Consider the following 23,116-nt stretch of genomic DNA (forward strand, 5'->3'; position numbering starts at 1 on the left):
TTAAATAAGATTCCCTTTAAATAGAAACTGCATAAAACAAGGTTATGCATTGATTAGTTGGCAAAAATGTTATCAACACAAGCTTGTAGGAACCTAACCCTGTATTTCCTCTAGCAATATTTTAGCATTCACTGTTTGTGGGAACTTAATAGAATGTAACTACATTAAGTAACATGGATTGATTAGTCCATAATCAGCTTATAGATTGCTTAAAGAATCCCTTATTCCTCGTTTGTTAAAATTCATTTAAACTGAAAACAAAAATTAAAAAAAAAAAAACAGAGTTCACCCATTTCTGGGTAAATAAAAATCCCTTATTCATCCTTATGCAACACGTGGTACATTGACATTCACTGATATTTTCTGAAAGTATCTAGCATTACCAGAGAATAGACTTGTGTTCAAATTTATGTGGCTTTTTAACAGACAGGATCTAATAAACAGGTATGTACTGAACAGGGAGTTTAAAGATGACATGTGTCAAGGCTAGGAGGTTTGCTCTTAAGAAAAACAAACTTAGAAATACCTTAAAGCAAAAGACAATCACAGATGTAAAAAAGTGCTTTTTAATTTTTAACCAAAAGGACCATTAAGTTGATATAAGGTTTTTTGTTTTTTTTTTACCGAAATATTCATCATAATGTCAGTCAATATGCGTAAGCAACATGATTATTTCATGAAGGTTGAGGGCACTTGTAATTTGTGTGAATTTAACAATTAGAATTTAAAATTCTTTAAACTCTTATAAAATTATAAATTGATAATATTTCTCCAAATTGAAGTCAGGTAACTTAATCTTAAAACAATTTGAAATTTAAGTACAATTGTTAACACAACAATGAATAAAGACAAGTTTGCAAGACAGATATAAAGATGAAAATTCAAAAATAAACAGAAGAAATGTAAACAGTTATAAACTAGCAATTTATAAACATTGCTTAGAGCAAGGCTATTCAAAGTATGGTCCATGAGCTATTAGCAACCCATCCCAAACGAAAGAAAGAACTTGTGCCAGAATGAAAATCAATTATATCATTAATCAGCTTTTTTTTTTTTATAACAAGACTTTCTTTAAAGGAAGAAATGTACTGATATATACTCTGGCACAGGTGCCTTATCTCCTTACCGGCTGCAGAACACATACTGCTTATGTCCTTAAAGTGCCACTATAACTTTACCACTGAGTTAACTTGACCGTGGAGAAAAAAATTAAAATAACAATTGTAACTGTCTTCTATACTTTATTTTTTTAACCCTATCTATCCAAAAAGCAAAGTTATTAAACTTTATAAACTCATCACAATTTAACATTAATTTTCAGATGTGTTTAAGTGTTACTGACATCTGTTCACCTGACAGGGACTAAGATTCCTACTTTTAACAAGATACTTCATCCACTTCTGATAGATACTTGTTTTCAATCTTTGGAGAAAAAAAATGGAATCATTTGTTAGATTCTCTCTAAATACTGGTTTCATTTATTTTCATACTTCAAACAGTGAAAATATTTAAATTCACTTTTACGAAGAAATTGCATTTTTATACTGTTTGTGCAACTATTTTTTATTTTTTACAATAAAAATAGGAAAAAAGATATGAAATTTACAACTTTGTGTATTCTATTACTAAAGGGCAGCATATGAACTATTTTAAGATTCCTCAGATTAAAAGAAAGCTGGTATAAAATACTTTTTAAGAATTAGCTTATAATTTAAAATTCAAACTTTTTTTATTCTTAATTTTTACTATGGCATAAATTCCTCTAGAAATTTAAAAATATGATCTTTTGTAAAAAATCCTCTTCACCAATGGCTTACCAAGCTTTACCTGCATTAGCTTAGTATGGAAGGCAAATAAATGGATGATCAACATGTTAGAAAAAAACTTCTCAGTTTTAGATATACAAGAGCCCAATTTAGCTTCTGTAATGGCTAGTTTATTGAACCAACAAACTACTTCTTAAAGAACTTAAATGTATATTTACATGTCCATCAGAAGAGAGCTCCTTTGGCACCTGAGTTGAACACAATATAGTAGAGCAAAGAATCTCTAAGAGAAGTTGTCTAAAGACTATATTTTATCTATCTATCTATACATAAATACATATACCTATACATATACACATATGCACACACAAATAGAAATCACATTTCCTTTAAGAAATGCTAAAGATTTAAAAAGAATTCACCAGTTAGCCAAATAAAGTGAACTGATGGCTATTAATAGTTTTAAGTTTTTTGTAATCTTACCAAATTAGAGTAATATACAATTCAAGGGGGGAACTCAAGAATTTTTTTGTCAAAATATAATTTCTTTTAATATAGTAACATGGTCATGAGGTTACAATTAACCCAGCATGGTAATATAACTGAATCTTTAATAGTAACCAGGTGCCAAGTCATCAAAGATAACCAAAAAAGGAATACATTTCTCCTCTATTAGCACAACAGTCACCAGCCACTCTGCTGACCTTAGACTCTTACTTGCATTGGTCTCAGCAAAAGACCATTAAAGGTCACGCTGCAGATCACCTTCTGCTGAGCCTCATCACTCACTGGAATCTTACATGTGAGTAGAGCATGATGTCACCAGGTTTTATGATCATGTCCACCTCGCTGTCACGGACTCTGGCCCTGAGTTAATAGTCTTACTGGGCTGTGATATATTTTTATGCGTACTTTTAGAACTCCGAATGATTGGCTTATATCCTAAGACTTAGAAAACATCTACAATTCTGTAAGTTGCCAAATTCAGGCAGCATTTTTTCCCCCACATTTAATTAATAAATATGTTTTGTCACCCAAAATGGAGCACATGGTTTTGTGTAAGTATCTTCTACTCCTGAAATTCTAGATGAAAATCCACTACACCATCTAATTTTCCATCTTTCAGACCTTATTAAATCTGAAGTATGTTGCGAGAGGGCAAAAGACAGTTGAGTTAAAAAATGATGCCATGCTGCTTTTTTTTTTTTTTTTTTTTTTTCTGCTCCAACTTGTATAGGATATTCCTAATCAGGTTTCTAATTTCCTCTTGGCTCTGGTTAAAACACCTGTCTCATGTAGCAGACCACATCCTGGAAATCTTAGGCAGTTTCAAAATATTTATGATTGAAATATTTTCAAGTATAAAATATTCCTTGAGCATCTATAAAATAGTACATATTCTTAAACTTGACACTATTATCCTAACAAAACTTTGTCAATAGAGGCATGGTGTAGGACTTACCTTAGAGAACCTATTAAATTCAAATGTCTTCGTTTTGTTGAGTTTATTTCAACCATAATAAAACCCAAATCACTGTTTCCCTCATCTGTAAAACATTGTGATAAATCCATTTGAACTTGAATTATTTCATTACCATGTAAACTCACATGCATTTTATTTTTTGTCATATTTTAAAATATTTCTTCTTTTAGAGTTAATATCTCAGAACAGGAAATGAAATTATGCTGGTAACCAGTAATTTAGCATCAAAACACTTCCCTAAACTTTTCTCTGCAAAAGTGCATTTACAATATAAACATGCCATAAATGAAGCTACAAACTACAATCTCACATTGGAGTAGCCCAAATTCAGTCCAAATAAGTCAAAGAGCAAAGTGCTAACACAGCAAATCTGAAACAAGTTCATGGGGATTGGGCAATGAGTTATCAAAGCGAAATCTTTTGGAAACCATGCTGCTGTCCTCTGGAATATTCTCTTTGTCTTCTCGATCACTACAGGTTCCATTACAAGAGGATTTAGAAGTTTTGTCTTCAGAGGACCTTAATGAATGATCTTGACTTTGAGAGGAACTGGAGGTTTCTTCAGGATGAAATAAGTTTCCAAAGTCCCACTGCTGTAGCCAAGAATGAGACAGGCAGATTTCTGCTGTTGGTCTTTTCCTTTGAAAAAAAGGATCAAGTGAAAATTGAGAACTAAAAATCAGGTTGGAAATGCCTGCAGTTTGATATACTGTAGACTTTTATTTAAAATTTATTATGAAAATAACACATATGGATAATACAATGTTAGCCTCACAAGTAAAAATTAGTAAAATTATAAAATCGCTTGGGTATACAAACTCTGAAAGAAAATATATATAATTTATAACATTATTGTTTTGTGTTCTTAAAAATACTGCTAAATCTTGAAAATAAAGCCTGCTCTCAAATAATGTTTATCCAATATTTGAGTTTTTACTTTTTGTTTTCTCTTCTGAAAATAAGTCAAATATCACAATATGTCAAAAGTTAGAAAAATACCTATCTATAGTCAGAACTCCAACCTTAACAAACCACCATTTCCACTGAACATGTTTCCTTAAGCTTTAACTTCATTTTTTATGATCATTTTCAGTTCATTTTTTTCTGATTACAAAAAGTTAATGTGCTCATTTTAGAAATTTTAGAATCTAAGTAAAAATATATTTAAGAAAATGAAAACTGCTTATAACCAGAAGCAAACAGTATTTTTACTACTACTACCAAATAACCATTCATGTCCAAAATAATGGCCAGTTTAGAATTTGTTCAGACTTTCATTAAGCCACGAAAATAATGAACTAACCTGTGAGTTCTTTCTCAATGAACAGATAAAGAAATTGAGTCCTCTAAGAGATTAAGTAATTGTCAGAGATAAAAGATCTGACAAGTAACAAAACCAGGATCTGAGCCCGAGGCACAGTATCACAGCTTGCTTCTGCATGAAGTATGACCAGGCCATTTTAAAGTAAATGGGACTGATCTGAGTAAAGAAAAGGGAGGTCAGTTTTTACTTTTCCTGCTCTGAAGTTGCCAGTGGGTGAGATAAGAGTCCTAAGCCACAGGTTCTAGTCCTTTCTTTTGCAGGTGGTCAAAGAACATCTGATCCTTAAAGATCTAACAATCAGTAATTTACACTTACCACTTAACCATAATTACTTGACTACAGATTATTCACAACAAAGTCTATCACAGCCAGTCATGTGTATTGTAAACTTTCTATTTCTAATTATTTTAGGAAATATCAGGGTTTAGTAGCAAGTTGAGAGAGAAATAACCCAAATCTTCTCTTTACTCAAAAATTTCCTGTTGTATGTTTTCTATTTTTTCTATGTTTGAAGTTACTGATTTGTTATGTAATGATCTGTTACACCACCTCTCTTCCCGTTTTATCTGAAACTTGAGAGCATATTTCTAATAATTTTATACTGTTTTACAATCTATTTTTCTTAACTGACATACATTATTACTTTTGTAATGGTACTCAAACAAATTAATGTTATAACTTACTCTGGATTTTTTACTAGAAGCCTCTGGATAAAGTCTGTGGCCAGCTGTGAAACTGACGAAAAAGTTTCTTCTGAATAATCTACATTAACTTGAGAAATATTGAGGTATGTTTCTTGGTTATCTTCTCCCACAAATGGAGATGTATGAGTTAACAACATATATGCTATTATACCAACATTCCTGAAAAAAACAAGGGACAAGAGGAGAACTTAAAACGTGTTAATCTGAAAATATTTACATAAAGTAATAAAAGTGATACTCAACATACTCCTGTCCTCAAAACTTATAGTTAATCTACAGACTTAGATTGCTTTCAGATTTCCTATATTATTAAAACTAAAAAATGTGTTATCTCAAAGTCTGACTCACAGAAAAAGATGAGGGGAATGCACATGTGTTACACAATTATAAATACAATGTACTAAATATATATCATGATATCTGTATCTACCCTTCACTCAGACACCTGTTATGGAGTACACAGAGCCGCCCGAAGGGCAGCATTTTCTAAATGATGTCAATGACACACTTATGATCTGTGAGACATAAACAGCAGTTCTGTGCAAAGAGAGTCAGCAAATTTGGCAAAGCACAAAGTTGCGCAGGCAGAGGTTCTTTTTTCATTGTAAAATTTTTCAGAGCCTTAAATATACTAATGAGAAAGTCTGGCGGGGCCTGAAAAAGACAATACATACAGTACATGTTTTCCATTTATGTAGCCAAGGACCGTTTTTCCTTGGCAAGCCCATCACTGTTACGTAGAACACAGGGAGTAAGTCTAAACTCTTCCACTTGGCCTGTGGAGTCAGCCCCACTGTGGTCCCAACTAAAGTTCCAGGAGGAATTCCGGTTTTATTCCCTAGGATATCTGATATTCAAAATATCACTTTGCCTGCCACAAAAACTCACAATACCCCAGAGATAACATCTCATAAAACTAGACTTTTGCATGAACCCAACCCTTGTCTTTCTGCCTAGCATATACCTTCCTGGTTCTTCCAGACCTAGATCAGATATTTTCCATCTGGGGCTTGTCTGCTGCTTCCTCCATGCTTATTAAGTATTTTACCTTACTACAGAACACGTAGCACAGTACTGGGACTGTTTTGGCTTTTTAGTCCTCAGGAAAGAGATTTTCCTATTTAGTTCTGTATTTTTAGCTCACAGCCAAAGTATTACTTAAAAACCATGGACAGGTAAATGTCTTCTGTGGCATAGTAGTGATACGTAAAAAAAAATCTTTTATAGAAAGCCTTATTATTTAAATCTGGAATCAAAGAACTCTAGAATATATATATATATATATATATATATATATATATATACACACACACACATATATATATGTACACACACACACACACACACACACAAATCAACTTTTAATAAAAGCATTCAGGTAACTAACAAAATCTTACCACATATCTGTTGCTGTGGTAATAGGATCATAGTTCAGGATTTCTGGAGCTAAGAGCAAAAAAAATTCAAATTCAATACTGACAAATTTAAAAACATGAAAATTATTTTATAATAAATTAACACTAGAATCTTTTTAAAAATGTTGGTTTTATTGCTCTGTTAGACATTAGTTTGTGTTATTATACTGATTTAAGTTTTTCTTTTCGGGGGAAGAGAACCATATGTATTTACAATAACATCATGAGCAAATTCTGCTTCCTAGAAGCACTTTAAATTTTCAAGTAGATTAAATATCCCTCTTAAACTATCAAAAATTTAAATTCCTATGCAATTAATTTCCCATATTTAATTTCTCTGCTAATTTTTTAAGTGCAAAGTAAATTTTCTATAACTGGTAAATATTATCAGAAATTTCAAATTAGTAAAGTCCAAACTAGGATTTATGCTTGAATAATAACTTGTTTCACAGTATGGTTTCATAATTTCTCCATGAGAAACTATTTCCTGAAGCCTAATGTTTTTATGTATATATATTTGTCAGTCTCTGCCCAACACACAATCTATAACCTTACACATACTTCTGTGAGCTGTGATCTATAATTACAATCATTTATTTATTCTAGGACACTATAGCCCCTATTAGCATTCAAAAATTAGTAATTTGCTTTGTTTTCATTTGGGAAAGTCAGCTAGCTGCCTTGATGAGAAGACATGTTGTAGCTCTTCAATGCTCACAAGGGAATATCAACAAGCAACAAAAAAAAGTATAAAAAGATTATTACTATAACTTAAAATGCTTTAAACTTATATGCTGCTTCAGGTAACTTATTTTTTTTTCATCTCCATGATCCAATTCACTGATAAAGTACAATATCCCTAGATTATCTAATCGTATGATCTTTCTGGCATTTTTTTCCTTCAAAATCCTCCTTTTACAATCCTAGACAAAACCTCACATTTTTAACACAGCAGCAACAAATAGCAACAAGCAATTTTGCTAAAAATTCTTGCAAAACTAAAGATAATGTATATTGTAAGCAGCTTCAGAGTTGGGACCAGGACAGAAGTAGAAATGACATCTATCCAATAGCCAGGCTTCAAAGGCAATAATGGACCATGTGACTCTCTTATTTTCCTCTTTTTCCATTTTCTCCTCTTCCCTAACTTCCACTTCACCCATTTTTCTTTATGTACAAAGCCTTTACACGCAAACACTAACTTGTGAACTTATATGCCCAATATCCTGTGAATTTTGTGAATGTCTCAATAATCTTATATTCACTAAAGTTCATTTAAATGTGTCATAACCAAATTTCAATGTATGAAAATACCTGAGCTAAATATATCTGGAATTACATGCTCTAAAATATGGTTTTATAGAGGTAACATTTCATTGATAAATTTCAAAAACGGTGTAGAAAATAAAAGGAAACTCTTACCTAAGTATTCTGGTGTTCCCATGATTTCCCGAAGTTCACATGCATTTCCTATTTTTCGAGACATTCCAAAATCTACAATTTTTATATCTCCAAGAGGATATATGCTGCTCAATAATATATTCTGTGGCTAAATGAAGCATAACAAAAAAAATGATATGTAATATACAACAATAAAAGAATATTATGCTCAGATTGAAAGTAAATTGTTTAGCTATTACACATTTCATGAAGTCATTTACCAAACATCTACTAACTACTATTTAGGAAAAGCTTTACACTCAATGATAAATAAAGTTAAAAAAATATTCTGAAGATTCCTAGTTTGGACAAAAAGGAAGTTAGGTGAATATGTAAACTGATTAACTGATTATGAGATATACTCAGAAATAAAGACAAGACTACTTAATTCTGCCTATTATAAACGCTAAGAAGCTTTTGCTGTAGAGATGATATTTAAGCTGAACCTTATAGGATAAATAGGAGTATGTCAGTTAGAAAGGCATTCTAGGAAACAGCATGAAAAAAGGTATAAAGGAATACAAAATGTATTTTCCAGAAACAGAAAATGGCTCAGTACAATATGATGGTTCTGGGTCTGACTGTTGCCAGATTTTTAGCTTAGACAATGAGATAGATACATGGAAGGTTTCAGCCATTGCTTCCCAGAACCATGTGACTTTGTTTTATAAAGCAAAGGCTTGAGGTTTATTACAAAATTCCCTGCCACTGTCATAACCCATAGGGCTGCCAAGTGCCGTTCCCAAAGTCTGTGAGAAGAATCATTAACTTTGAGAAAACCCCATGCTTGTTTACTATTAAATCACAGAGACATTAAAAGAGAAGAGCTAAGGGTAATTAGATCCATTGTTGTCAACCACAGGCTTTAAGCTATATAAAGCCAAGCTTATTTGCCATCCCTGACTACAAGTGCTGTGTGGTGTTATGTAATACATGTGACTGGTCTGTCCTTAGCAAGAAAAAAAAAAGGAAACCCCAACAGGAAATTTGTAGGGGCATGATTATCCTGATATTTACCATATTGGTATTTTTCCAATAACAAATTGGTAGGGGACATGGGATGGCTATTAGATAGTAAATACTACCCACTACCCCTCCTCCATAGGGAGGCTCAATACAGATGAATAGATTTTCTTTTTCTTTTGAAAATGGGGTAAGAGGAAGAGAGAAAGTAAGTCTAGTTTGAGACATGTACATTTTAAAGTTTCCACAAGATAACCAAATGGTATCTAATCTGATCTGATCTGATTGGAGAAAATAATTTGGAGTTTAGGAGAAAATCCTGGGCTAAAGGTAAGAGAACTGGGGAATTATCATTATTGTGAAAGTGACAGTAAAGGACAAAGGATCATTCAATAGGGAGACAGTATAGAAAAGAGAAGAGTCCAATGTTCAAAAAATAAGAGACAGACTGATCGAGATTCTGGATGGCTGTGGAGAAAAGATAAGGAGAAAGGATAATAACATAAGAGGGTTAAGTGGTATTTCAGGGCTGGAGTAAGCAGCCTGAATGGTCTGGGGAGCAAAAAAAGGAAAAGCCAAAAGACTAAAAGTCTCCACGGAAAGATGAATGAATACAATGGGAGCAAAGAAATGAGGACTAGTAGGTGGTTATCTTCAGAGATGGAGATCAGACTAGAGTATTTAGAGGTATGACCATTTTACAGGATGAGAAAATCCAGGGTGTAAGAGTGAAATGGAGTAGGATAAATGAAGGATGAGAACATGTTTAAGAACGCAGTGATTAATTTGAGCTGCTCACACATGTCTTCTCCTCTCTGCCAATACAAAATTCAGTCCACGTAGCACATGGGTAAACAAAGAGTGCACCACTACAGTACAGAGGGGTATGATCGGACTATTGCTTCCTACCAATACCAGCTTGCAACTATGCATTGGAGCAGAAGAGACAAAGATGTTGTGTTACTTAAATGGTACATATGGTACCTTACCTTTAAATCAAGGTGTACAATGTTATTCTGATGTAGATAACAAACTCCTTCAAGTATTTGTTTAATGAGCCTGATAATATCATTTTCAGAAACCATTTCAGCCAGCTCAGGCAAACACAAGTTGAAAATTTCTCCACCCGCAGCACTGAAATGAAATTCAAATAATAGAAACATGAAAAATCATTGACCTAAAAATGACAACTTTTAAGTACTATAGAGCTATTAAGTAAAAGACAAAGCCATCTAAACTTTAGTCTCTCTACATAGCTATATATAATTAAACTGGGAGCGGGAGGGAGAGATCTTTAAGAAAGAATGTAAATGGCAAGACTATTTCAAATTTTGAGTACTGATATTTGTATAATAAAATAATAATATAATAATAGAGTTGAATTGCTTTATAATGCAATAATATTATAGTCTGCTTTAATGTTACAATAAAAATAACAGCTAACACTTTGAGATCAGCTCTGTTCTTCATTTTATTCATTTATATAGAGACATAAATATCCTCTCTTTTGATTCTCATGGCAACTATATGGGGTAGGTGGTTAAAAGTTCCATTTTACTGATGAAGAAACAAGTACAAAGAGGTTAAGCTACTTGTACTAGGTCGCACGGTAAACAGGGACCAGAATCTGAATCTGTATAATATGGGTAAAAATATGCATTCTTAACCAATACTCTGTATTGCAGCTTCACAAATCTTTTATTATTATTTTTAAAAGAACTGAAAATCTAAAGAATGTTGACAAAGGCATAGAAAAAAGTCCTTAAGTTTGGGATCAGTATAAATTTAAATCCCAAATCTGCTATTTACCAGCAATATAACTTAGGATCAGTCACTAATTTGGCTTTCACCATCTGTAAAACAGGGTTATCACTGAATTCAATATTTTTTTGAGGACTAAGTTGAAAATTCAAAAAAAATCTAGATGGTTATTCAATAAATTTATACGTTTAAGAATATCTCAAGTAAAGCATATTCTATGTGATAAAATAGGACAGTGGCATGTAGAAGGTGTTCAGTAAAAGTGTTTGTCAAATGAATCAATGAATGTTGGAATTGGCAGCCATTCTTCACAGAGGTTTAAATTGAAATTCAGAAGTCTCATTGACTGTGGAAAAGAAAGAAGCAGGTCATATGTATTAGGGGCTCTAAGAGGAAAACATAATGGTGGTCAATTTGAGTCCTACACTGGAAGTCACAGGACTGACCCTTCACATTGCAGAGGTAACCTGTAACTAAGCCATCTGTACCAATCTGTGCCAGTTAGAGGCTGCAGACATTTGCTGCTTTGCACTTTATCATATTCCAGAGAAAACAGTGTAGGACAGCTGGTAAGGAATACTTGTGAAACCTCCAATCATACTTACACTTCAACTTCCTTCAACTCCTGAAACTCTGAGAAAATTCATAAAAATTAATACCTGTCTCAAGGTATCATGGCAAAGACAACCTGAGTATTAAAAAGTTAGTTTGCTATAAAATTTATAGTCATAGAACTGAACTCAAAAATAAGGCATAGGAAGACAATATGAGAAATTCATGCTCGCCTACAAAAGAAAAAAATTAATCTTTATGACTTAATAGGCCACCCTTGGTGGCCCACTGATCTGCAGGTCTGATATCACAGCCCTGCTCAAGGTCTGAGGGAAGAGGGGCTCTCCAGGCCAGGCAGCTAGTGACACCCTCACTCCTTTCCTTTCTGGTTACATTATTTAGTTTTAATGAAACAAACCCTCTCAAAACAGAAAGTGGTCTAAATATTCCTGGAGAGATTGCAGATAATGCAATCATAAGCAAGTAAGAAAATAAAGACATCATACTTTAGATTCTTAGAATGAGTTCTTAACATGAATTATTTGATAAGAAACCAGACCAAATAATTTGAAATAAAAGACAACTGTCTAAAATATGGATTTACATCTACTATGAAGGTATGAAAATCCAGTGTGTAGGGGTGAGAGGGAGTAGAAGGAATGAAGGATTAGAACATAGAGGGATGATGGTTTTTTAAGAACCCAATGATTAATTTGCGCTGCTCACACATGTGGTCTTCTCTTCTCTTCTCTGCCAATACAAAATTCAGTCCATATAGCACACATTCACTAAAATTAATTCAATAGCCAGAACCCTCCACTAATTAAAAATTCAAAAAATATAAGAAACTGAAAAAAGAATGTACAGCTCCCTGGTGCACATATGAGCTAAGACAGCGGGTTGCTTATAGGGGTACCTACTAAAATTCAAGACTGCCTGGGTTCTGTCCATTCTGGCTCTGCTGCTAACTAGCTGCGTAAACTGGGACAAAATGTTGCCTTTGGGTCCTTTACTGTAACACAATGATACATGATGAATAAGACAGCTCCTACTTTACTGGATTGCTGTAAGAATTAAATTAGATAAACCATATAAAGTATTGAATACAATGTCTTAGGGGTCAAAGCGATCTATAAGTATTTATCACAGTGTCTGACACATGGTAGATATTCAGGATATATTAACTATTACTAGAATGAGTCAATAAATTTTAATTCCAAGCCTAGCCAATATATAGCCTTTCCGAATTTGGGGACTTCTCACTGAACTCTGATTTTCAAAGGCAATTTAAAAAGTCTTTGCTAAATTAAAATTCATTTTTTAGAAACATTATATCATATATATAAAAATACACACGATATATTCTTAAGTGAAAAAAGAGAGCTCCAATAGAATGCTCCCAAACTCACAATTTTGTTTCCAATGGTACATAGGCACAGACCAAAACAGAAGAATAATTTTAAAATACAGGAATATGTCATAAAAGTAACCACAATTTACATATGATTTCTATCTTCTATATCCTCTAAATTAAACACAATACATAGGTATTACTTTTGTAACCACACTAAGTATCCAGAGGGTTTTTTGTTTGTTTCAATAACAAAATCAAACAAATATTATGACTGTCAGCCAAACATGTTGTCCCTTCTTTTCTGCTTGGCAAGCTGACCAATGTCTTTTGTAGGACTGTCATTTTTCCCATAAAAGAGGGACCTAGGTAGAGCAATGGGAAATAGAAAATTAGGAGGAGCTAAAAGGAAGGAAACAATTAGGTGACACAAGAAGCAGATTCCAGAAGTTAGCAGAAACTAGAAACATCAAGGAAGCAGTGAATAGTAGACAAGCGATGCTTTATTAAAACAAGTCACCCAAGAGCGGTGACTCCTAAGAAGAAAATAATCCCTCCAAAGTCAGAAAAGACACCTATATTATTATCATTGCCCTGGAAGGTACATTCAGGTGTATTTCCTCTTTTACTGTTAGAAGAATTTGCCCCTTGATGGGACATCAACCAACAAACTTAGAAATTTGTAATATCTCCATTCATTTGCTTATGTATTTGTATATACATTGTGTGTGTGATAATAGTATTTTAGTACCATTCTAGGCAATCAACTTTTCCTGGTATATTGCTTTTTACAAATCTATAAATTAACTGCTTCATCCTTAAAATAACTGAATACTAAAATTAAGCTAATATCCTTTTTTTTTTTTGCTAATATACTTTTAAATTCAAAAAGGCAATGGTGCAGGTTAACTGCTAAAAAGGATTATTATAAATTATAATGCATTTTTAAACGAATAATTTCTTTAGTTTATTATGAAATAGATTTATTTTACAAAAAAAAAACTATCAGAGCCTAACACATACTAAACATAAATTTAACTAATCTCTTCCAACTGTTACAGATGTTCAAACACATTTTATAGACATTAATAAATGTGTCAGACTGTCACTCAATAAAAATACTATTTTAGAGTCAGATGTGATTATACTAATTAACAAGCCAGTTGGCTTAATCATGCTCTATCCCCATGCTTAACCTGATGAAATGTTGAATTATTTGGGTGTTTTCAGCTTTTCACTGACTTGTGGGAAGAGATATGTTTTACTTCTTATTGCTATAATTCCTAACAGCTTTTTCACATGTCACATAAATAAATGTGTTTCTTCAACAAACAACGTGGTAGGCATACCTTCACCATCATGGAAATTCACCCTTCTATCCTCCATGAGTCATTTACCTTGGATGTGTTTTTCAAATAGATGGACAAAATACATAAATGATTTCAATTCTACATATCCATCAGATAGTTTTGCACAAAAACTCATCAACTTTTTATGCTAATAGCAATGAAAATTTACTTGTTTTCCCACATTCCCCAAATGTGTTGTCATTTGGTTTTTTTGTGTGTCTGCTGTTTAGTTTTTGTGTATATCTGAAAATATTAGAATATACACTATGTTCTCTAATGTTTTATTAACAGAAATCTTTACAAGTTCTTGTCATACTTTTATCACTCCTTTTTTTTAAAGATTGTATTTATTTATTTAAGAGAGAGAGGGAGGGAGGGAGAGAGAGAGAACAAGCAGGGGGCTGGGGCAGAGGGAAAGGGAGAAGCAGACTCCCCACTGAGCAGGGAGGCCTATGTGGAATTCAATCCAAGAGTCCTGGGATCGTGACCTGAGCTGAAGGCAGATGCTTAAATGACTGAGCCACTCCGGCCCTCTATCACGTCTATTCTTGACACTTCAAGTCACCTTATCCCGCCAATTAAGATACGTACTATAAATTTATTTAAATTTATTAAAGTATATACTTACTACTCCAGTATCAAAATGATTTCACTGGTATTTTCATAGACTTCATGAAGATTAATTACATGAGGACAAGACTTTGCCAATTCAAGTATGGCAATCTCATGTAGAATCTCTGCTCGACAATCCTGCCCTCTTCTTCTCTTTTTTAGAAATTTTGCAGCATATTCTTGGCCAGTAGATTTTGATATACACTGTCTAACCACAGCAAACTTTCCTCTGGGGGGAAAAATGAGGACAATCAATTTTAACTTCTGCATAAAGAACAATATTAGTATAATACAGATGCAGTTACAATTCTAACTTAGAGTTAATCCTTTCAAACAATGATGCCATTAGGAATTTATGTTTTCTTAACTAAACTAACTAAATCAAATACTACATGTACTTTTATAAAATTTATAGGACTATCACACAAAAATGAAAATAGCAAATGTAATAACAGGATATGATAGAATTATATTGGTTCATCACTATTAATATACTACATTATCACTGTAGGGGGAGATCTCATCCACATACCAACTCCATGCCATACTCTTGAGACAAATTTTTGTGATTAAAAATGTAACAATCCTGTATCATAAATGATATTCCATTTTGTATCCTGGTCTATTTCCAAAGACTATGCCCTTAATAGAGTGCCATACTAACTCTAATCAAAGTAGCTTCCTTCAAAAACAAAAAATTAAAATGAATGCAAAAATGAGTATTTGATATTTAATTTTATTAGTGTAGTCATTTTGCCTTTCAACACCACTTTTAACAATCTTTGAAGTTTTCTATTACTAATTTAGCAGTTGTTTTACCAGTAAATCTCTTAATATTGCCCAGTGTTTATGAAGCCTACAACAGATATCAAAGGTGTGTCCTATGGAGAGTGTCCAGAGACACTTCACAATCAACTGAGAAAATTAATAGTTATCAACAGCTGTGTAAAATACACCCATCAAGGTCATGTCTATCGTTTTAGAAATATGTATTTAGCTCTCTCCAACAGAAGTGCTTAGCATCTCAGCCAATATTTAAAAAGACACTGGCAAATGTGTATTCTAAGCCTGATTTGCCCCAAATCTAGTTTCCCAAAGACCTAGAGCTATTTTCAGTAAGACTAAGACACTAATAAAGGCTACTGACTGCCTACCCAGAAAAATTTACACATCCCTCAAATAGAAAGTTTTACATACAATTCCAGAGGGTTTTCAGATTTCAAAGCTCATCTGTAAACCTTCTAAACCTGAGTCCAAGGGATCCCAAATTAAGAACCTGTATCCTAAGGCTCAAATTATTTCGTAGATACTAACAAATGAGGTATAAATAAAGAGTCTTCAGGGAAGAACTTTTGTTCCACAACTCTTCTTTCCCCAATTCAACTTCTAACACAGCATATCAGGTGCTTAGCAAGGAAAACTTGGTATTTAGCGTGGGGATGAGGGACAAAATAAATTGCTTGATTGTATTTTACTTGCTATTCTGTAGGGCCAGGAAGACAGATTCATTCTCTTTATTTCCCAAATTTCTTCAAAATTGGTGCCAGTGAAAAGCCTGGAAAACCAAGCTGAAAAAGTAAAGCTACTAATACCAAAAAAAAAAAAAAAAAAAAATGACCAAGCTACAACTTAGACTCTTCTACTTTAATCAAAACTACATCAACTCAGTAAGTTTGCATGCACAAGCCTGATTCTTAGAAAGAACCTTTAAGATTTGGAATGTTTAAACTCTCAAGGTATTTTTTCACTGTGCGCAAATGTAATACAGATCAACGCATTTCAGTGAGCACACAAAAAGGTCATCAGTCTCTACTCTGCATTCGAATCACCCATGTTTATAGATTTTATACTGGATAAACTGAATCATACTAAGATTAAATGACTCCTGAAAGGTCATATATGGAACTGGAGTGCCAAGAATCAAATCATGGAATGTAAATTCCTAGCTTTCTCTTCTAACCACTACAAAACAATTCCTCCCTCTAAGACAGTTTTTTTAAGAAGTGCGAATCACTTAGGTCAATTCTCACTTAGATTAGAAGTGAAAATGTGTCTAAAACAGAAAGGGAATTTTGAGGTTCATGAAGAAATTTACCTTGTAAAACTTAGTAAACAGAAACTAGTTAGCCAAGAAAACTGTCCATCTAAAAAAAAAAAAACTGTTTATACTACCAATTGTGACAATTAAGTTCTGCTCTAATTTTATAATTATATATGCAAGCCAGGATTTTCTCGATGAGAAAACTTAACTAGCAATTTTTTAAATCTAATTCCCCCATATATTCTTATGAAGTGTTCTTAAACAAGTACAGAACTCATTAAACCAGTAAAAAGGTGACCAAATGATATTGGTAATTATTTGTCAGTGTTTACAACTGAGTAAAAGCCCCATGAAGGCACAGATCCTATCTTTCCTAATTACCACCGTTACAAAATTTACACTTTGAGAACAGGTAACAGAAATTAAAGTATCTGTTGAATGAAGGCAAGAGTTACACACCTACTACAATACCATATGCTACGCTATTTTGCATCCTGTGCTTACAGCATTTATATTTTTTAAGGCTTACTTGAGATTCCAATAACATTTCACATATATATTCATTTAGATACTGTTAATTACCATAATTATCAGATGACTTAGGAAGAAAAAAATGAATCTTTCCCATTCTAAAATGCTAATTGTGGTTTAGAAGTATAAAAAATAATCTCTTATATGCAATGTTCCTATATCAAATTTAACAAAAACACTTAAGAAAATTAAAAACACTTAACCATAATACTTAATTCATACCCTAAAAAGGCAAAGCCAACTAGATTTTCCAGCACTGAAAATGTCTAGTAGTTACCCTTCTGCATTCTAGAAGAGACAATAAAATGTGAAAGGAGGGGGGAGGGTAAGCCACAAAGGAAACTGACGTTTATTTCTGCATCTGCCTCACCCTTCTAACCACAAGTACTAAGAAACTTTGCCTCTGTTGGGGGAGGGATGGAAAACTCTTAACCAAAATGTTAAAAAAAACAGGAACAATGCAAAGCATTTTGAGAATAATCTAAATGAACTGTTAATTTTTACATATTTTCTTTTAATTTGCTAAAGGAAAATAAGTTCTTAAACACTAACATCTTAAAATTAATTTTAAAAAGTTGATTTAGAAAGATTAAGAGTTCTTTACAAACACCTTTGTAGTTCTCCACATGCTAGCTTATGTTTACATACTTTAAAATGCAAAGCCTCAAAAGAAACAATATTATTATCCTAATTTTCATTTTGCATTAATATAGGATATTAAAATTGGTAACAATATTGGAAGAACTTAAAGGAAGTCATTGGCAGTGAAAGATCATGATTTCCAATGATCAAGTCTAATTAGAAATATCCTTCCTTCCTTTACCACACGATTCATTAGCCCAGAGAATAATGTTAGGTCTTTCATAAAGATATTAGAAGATAGAACGTTAGCAAACTGAATTTGCCTCAATCAGAGTCTATCATGAGTTTTGCTCTAAAATGTTAAAAAATACACCTGACTCCAGTTTATGCTTATTTATGACAGTACCTCATTTACAAAACCACTTGAAATTATTAACATTGTCCTCCTCAAAGTTTAAGTTCTCCAAAACTCTCAAAGAAATATTTTATAGAATTTCAAGACCTGTAGTATCTCTATTTTGCAAAATTAATTTAATAAATGTATGTATATTCACCCATCAAAATACTAACTTAGAAATATGGAAAGGAACACCCTTTATTGTGTATACTGTTCAAAGCTTTTCATATTCAGTTACCTGGTCAAAGCAGTTTCCAAAAGTTTTTGCAATAGAAGGAAACTTGGAGACATCTAGTCCACCCTCTTATTTTAATGAAAAGGAAATCACACCACTAAGTAGATCACACAAATTTAGATCCAGAATAGAGACAGGTCAATTGACTTCCAGTTTTTTGTTTTGTTTTGTTTTGTTTTAAGATTTAATTTATTTATTCATGAGAGACACAGAAAGAGAAGTAGAGACATAGACAGAGGGAGAAGCAGGCTCCCTGCAGGGAGCCCAATGTGGGACTTGATCCCAGGACCCCAGGATTAAGACCTGAGCAGAGGGCAGACACTCAACTGCTGAGCCACCCAGCTGACCCCTGACTTCCAGTTTAATCTGTTTTTTACTAAGATACTACATGAGCCATATGGTATATATTTGACATGGCTGTTAAAAAAAAATAAAGAGGGAAGAAAACTCTAATAAAGCTTTATGGTAATCTAGATATTAAGATATTGACGATATTGTGTCCACTCTAATCTTCTTATTGTAAGACTGACAATGAAAAATACAAAGTGGTCCAGAAGAAGGTAACTGGATCAAGGATGGCTGCCTGGAGATTAGGTCATAAGATGAGCATTTAAGGAAAATGACAGTGTTTAACCATATTCACATCTCTGAAGGATTTTCACATGGACATTACATGTAGCTATACAAAAGAAGAACTACGACTATTGGGTAGATGTCAGCAAAGAAAAGAGAACCTTCTGTGCCTAAGAGGCACCCACAAAATGGAACAGACACATTCTGAGGTAATGAGTTCCCCTATCACTGCAGCTTTCAAACTGAAACTGGATAAACCGCTTGTCAGGAAAACTGTAAGAAAGATTGCTGCATAAAGAATTAGAAGACCGGGATCCCTGGGTGGCGCAGTGGTTTAGCGCCTGCCTTTGGCCCAGGGCGCGATCCTGGAGACCCGGGATCGAATCCCACATCGGGCTCCCGGTGCATGGAGCCTGCTTCTCCCTCTGCCTATGTCTCTGCCTCTCTCTCTCTCTCTCTCTCTGTGACTATCATAAAAAATAAATAAAAATAAAAAACAAAAAAATTAAAAAAAAAAAAAAGAATTAGAAGACCACTGACCACCAAAATCCTTCAAGTGCAAAGATTCTATAACTATTCAGTGTGAGATATAGGCAACTAAAAGAAACTTACTCCTTCCTGTTATAGTGCAAAGAGAAATAATTACAGATTTAGGACCAAAGAATTTCCTAGAAATATTCTGAAAGGTTTTAAAAACTGTATTTTGCAATACATCACTAAAACACCAGATATTTTGCACATAAAATTAATTAAATGAATATGCCAGGAATTATGAACGATGCTTTCACATTTAGTTCTCAGTCTAATGAGCTAGATATTATCATCCTTATTTTGCAAAAGAAAAACTGCACCCAACATCTGACAAGGCTAGGACTTGTTACCCTTCACATAAAAGATCACCAAGAACAGAATTACTTTTCATGCTTCAGTCAACTGTTATTTGCACACTGAGATTTTCAAAGATAAAAATCAATCACACTATCTTACTATACATCGGTCAAGACAAACATGGACTTAATAAGCCATTTTAATTAAATATTTGCCTCTAGAACTAAAATCAATTTTAGTATATGTGCTGCCGAAGCGAGCACTAGAACTAAAATCAAACTGAAGATACAGAAACTGATCATCATCTTTGAATTCTTTGTTAAACATCTTTAAAATTCAAAGATGCTGAACACATAACAAATAACTCAGTATATTTTTATAACTTCCATGTTTATTTAAATGGTAGTGCTAAATGGTCTCGTAGTCTCAGGTCACCCCTTGACCTTTAACACTCTCATTAGGCCAAAACAGATCAGAATTAGTCTAAGTACAGGGTTTTTTGTTTTTGTTTTAAAGATTTTATTTATTTATTCATGAGAGACAGAGAGAGAGAGAGAGAGAGAGAGAGAGAGAGGCAGAGACACAGGCAGAGGGAGAAGCAGCTCCATGCAGGGAGCCCGTGGGACTTGATCCCGGGACTCCAGGATCAGGCCCTGGGCTGAAGGCGGCGCTAAACCACTGAGCCACCTAGGCTGCCCTAAGTATACGGTTTTACTTATAGAATATACATTCTTCAGCAGACAGAATTATACTATCAAATAGAAGTTAATTCTTTTTATTTAATTTAGGAAAAAAAGAGGAGGAGACTTTCCTTATTATTATTATTTATTTTTTTTAGCCCAGCACAATATCCTAGGAATTAAAAAAAAAAAATTTTATCAAAAATTGGTAGCGTTCTACTAAATACTTCACAAATATTATCTAATTTAATCCTCGTAACAACCATAGAAGGTAGATACAATTATCTTCCTCCCAACTTCTCTGGTGAGGAAAATAGCATTAAGAGGTACAAAAATGTAATCGAGGTTACAAAGTTTGGAAATGACAGAGCCCTGATTTGGACTTGGCAGTCCACCATGCTAAGCTCTCTGTTGCCATGCACAGCATCAAATAAGAGCCCGGATCTCCTATCAGGGCCCTGAATCTAGGTGGGATATTATCTTATAAACTCACTAACTCTCTAAGATTTGATTTCCAAGTCAGTTAAGAGTAGACCCTTCTAATAAGAGCAGAGATGATGACTTTCTAATCATTTTTTTAATGATCAAGTGAATTTTATAGAACTATAGACCCAGAAACAGCACACACATTATAAAATTTCCTTACCTTCCCAGCTCTTTAGATGTAAGTGTATAAAAATTATTAAAGTTTTCCATTTTCATTGGAGTTTGAGGAGTTGTAGTTAGCAAGCCTGAAATACTTCGGCAATCAAATCTTCTCCTCGACATGTTAGATGACTCCCAGGTATGGTTCTTTAATCACTTATTTTTACCTATGTTAAAAAAAAAAAAAAAGATACAGGATATAACCTAAATGCAATTAAGTAGAAAAAAAAAAGATGTTATCTCAGACAGACAGGATGTACATTACATTTTACAGCTCCAAATATAGCTGTAAGATACAACCGAAAAAGAAAAAAAGATTTAAACAGCACATTCTACTCATAAGGAAAAAAAAAAAGAAAGCACACACATCCATTCTATTATTTCTATGGTATTTGAACTAAGTTACTGACTTTATTTCAGAAGAAAGCTACTATAAAAATCCTCAAGACTTTCCAAATTTTTTAAAAAGTTGTAATAAAATTTTAATACACTCAATTTCATTTTTAAACTCTCATTCTTTAAAGTTATATCTTCACATAACAAGATTTTAACATAGCAAAATGATGATTATTCGTTTTAAATTTAATTTTAGGGCAGCCCAGGTGGCTCAGCGGTTTAGTGCCGCCTTTGGCCCAGGGCGTTGTCCAGGAGACCCGGGATCGAGTCCCACATCAGGCTCCCTGAATTGAGCCTGCTTCTCTCTCTGCTTGCGTCTCTGCACCTCTCTCTCTCTCTCATGTGTGTCTCTCATGAATAAATAAAATCTTCAAAAAAAATTTAATTTTACATGGCCAAATTTGGTGGTGAATTCACATTTTGTGAGTTATGTAACTGACTTCTGAATGACAATAAGAAATAGAACTTGGTTCACAGACTACCTACATTTCAGTATTAAATTCAGACTTTGATAGGTCTTAAGAGTTTTTTTCTTTTGGGAGAACAGAGAGCTCCATAATGTTGTTGGATAAGTTACTGACTATATATGAAGCCTTATTCTACAATTCTATGATCTTGAACTCATATTTATCTGCAACTTTGTGATATTTACATGTATTCAGTTTTAACAACAAAACCACCACTTCATATTAATTAAATTCATATAATAATTGTAGATTATATATTTTATAATAGTCAGGACTTCCACCTATGTGTATCTAACAAAAGATCCAGTATCGTTCTTCTAGCACCCTCTTTCAATAACCCCCTAGGCTTTTGTTCTTTCTCTGCCACATTTTTCTTCCACTTATTTCCTACTTGACATGTACTGTTCTTTATCTTCCTAAATTCAAATGTCAGTTATATTCAATTTAATAACAGTGTGATAAGAACTCAGTGTTTTCAGTTTCCACATATTCTTGGTTTTGTTCTTAAGTCAACAAGATTTTTTTCTCTAAATCTGTTGGTCTTTGGAGAAACAGAGACCTAACTAGTTTTGGTATACATTTCTATAGTGTAAGGGTTGCAGCGTAGTATTCTGAAAATAACATTTGGAGTAAATCACATCTGGGTCTAAATCCCATTTATCCATACCAGCTATGAGATCTTAACTAAATTATTTAACTTCACTACTGTTATGGACCAATTGTGTCCCTCCCTTCAAAATTCACCCACTGAAAAACAGAAACAAAAACAAAAACAAAATTCACCCGCTGAAGTCCTAGCCCCCAGTACCTCAGAGGGTGACTATATTGGGAATTAGGGCCTTTAAAGCAGTAATTAAGTTAAAAATGAGGTCACTAGGGTAAGCCCGAATCCAACAGGACTGGTGTCCTTATAAAAAGTGATTAGGCCACAAAAACACAGAGATGGAAAACCGTGTGAAGACATAGGGAGAAGAAGGACATCTAGAAGCCATAGAGAAAGGCCTCAGAAGAAATCAACCCT

The 23,116-nt window shown here is 33.4% G+C and overlaps 1 protein-coding gene across 2 annotated transcripts in view; it reads right to left on the bottom strand.

The window, feature by feature from the left end:
* Nucleotides 1-550: 550 nt before the first annotated feature.
* STK17B (serine/threonine kinase 17b) overlaps nucleotides 551-23,116 on the bottom strand; it is a 28,940-nt gene continuing 6,374 nt past the window's right edge. For both annotated transcript variants that reach the window (XM_025441771.3, XM_025441770.3), the window contains exons 2-8: nucleotides 21,234-21,399; nucleotides 14,737-14,949; nucleotides 10,085-10,229; nucleotides 8,115-8,241; nucleotides 6,675-6,723; nucleotides 5,257-5,436; nucleotides 551-3,888 (exon numbers count right to left, since the gene is read on the bottom strand). In XM_025441771.3, the coding sequence (XP_025297556.1) occupies nucleotides 3,606-3,888; nucleotides 5,257-5,436; nucleotides 6,675-6,723; nucleotides 8,115-8,241; nucleotides 10,085-10,229; nucleotides 14,737-14,949; nucleotides 21,234-21,355 (1,119 nt within the window). In that variant the 5' untranslated portion in view covers nucleotides 21,356-21,399 and the 3' untranslated portion in view covers nucleotides 551-3,605. The remainder of the gene's footprint in view (nucleotides 3,889-5,256; nucleotides 5,437-6,674; nucleotides 6,724-8,114; nucleotides 8,242-10,084; nucleotides 10,230-14,736; nucleotides 14,950-21,233; nucleotides 21,400-23,116) is intronic.

This window comes from Canis lupus, chromosome 37 (genome assembly GCF_003254725.2).
Source record: "Canis lupus dingo isolate Sandy chromosome 37, ASM325472v2, whole genome shotgun sequence".
NCBI lineage: Eukaryota > Metazoa > Chordata > Mammalia > Carnivora > Canidae > Canis > Canis lupus.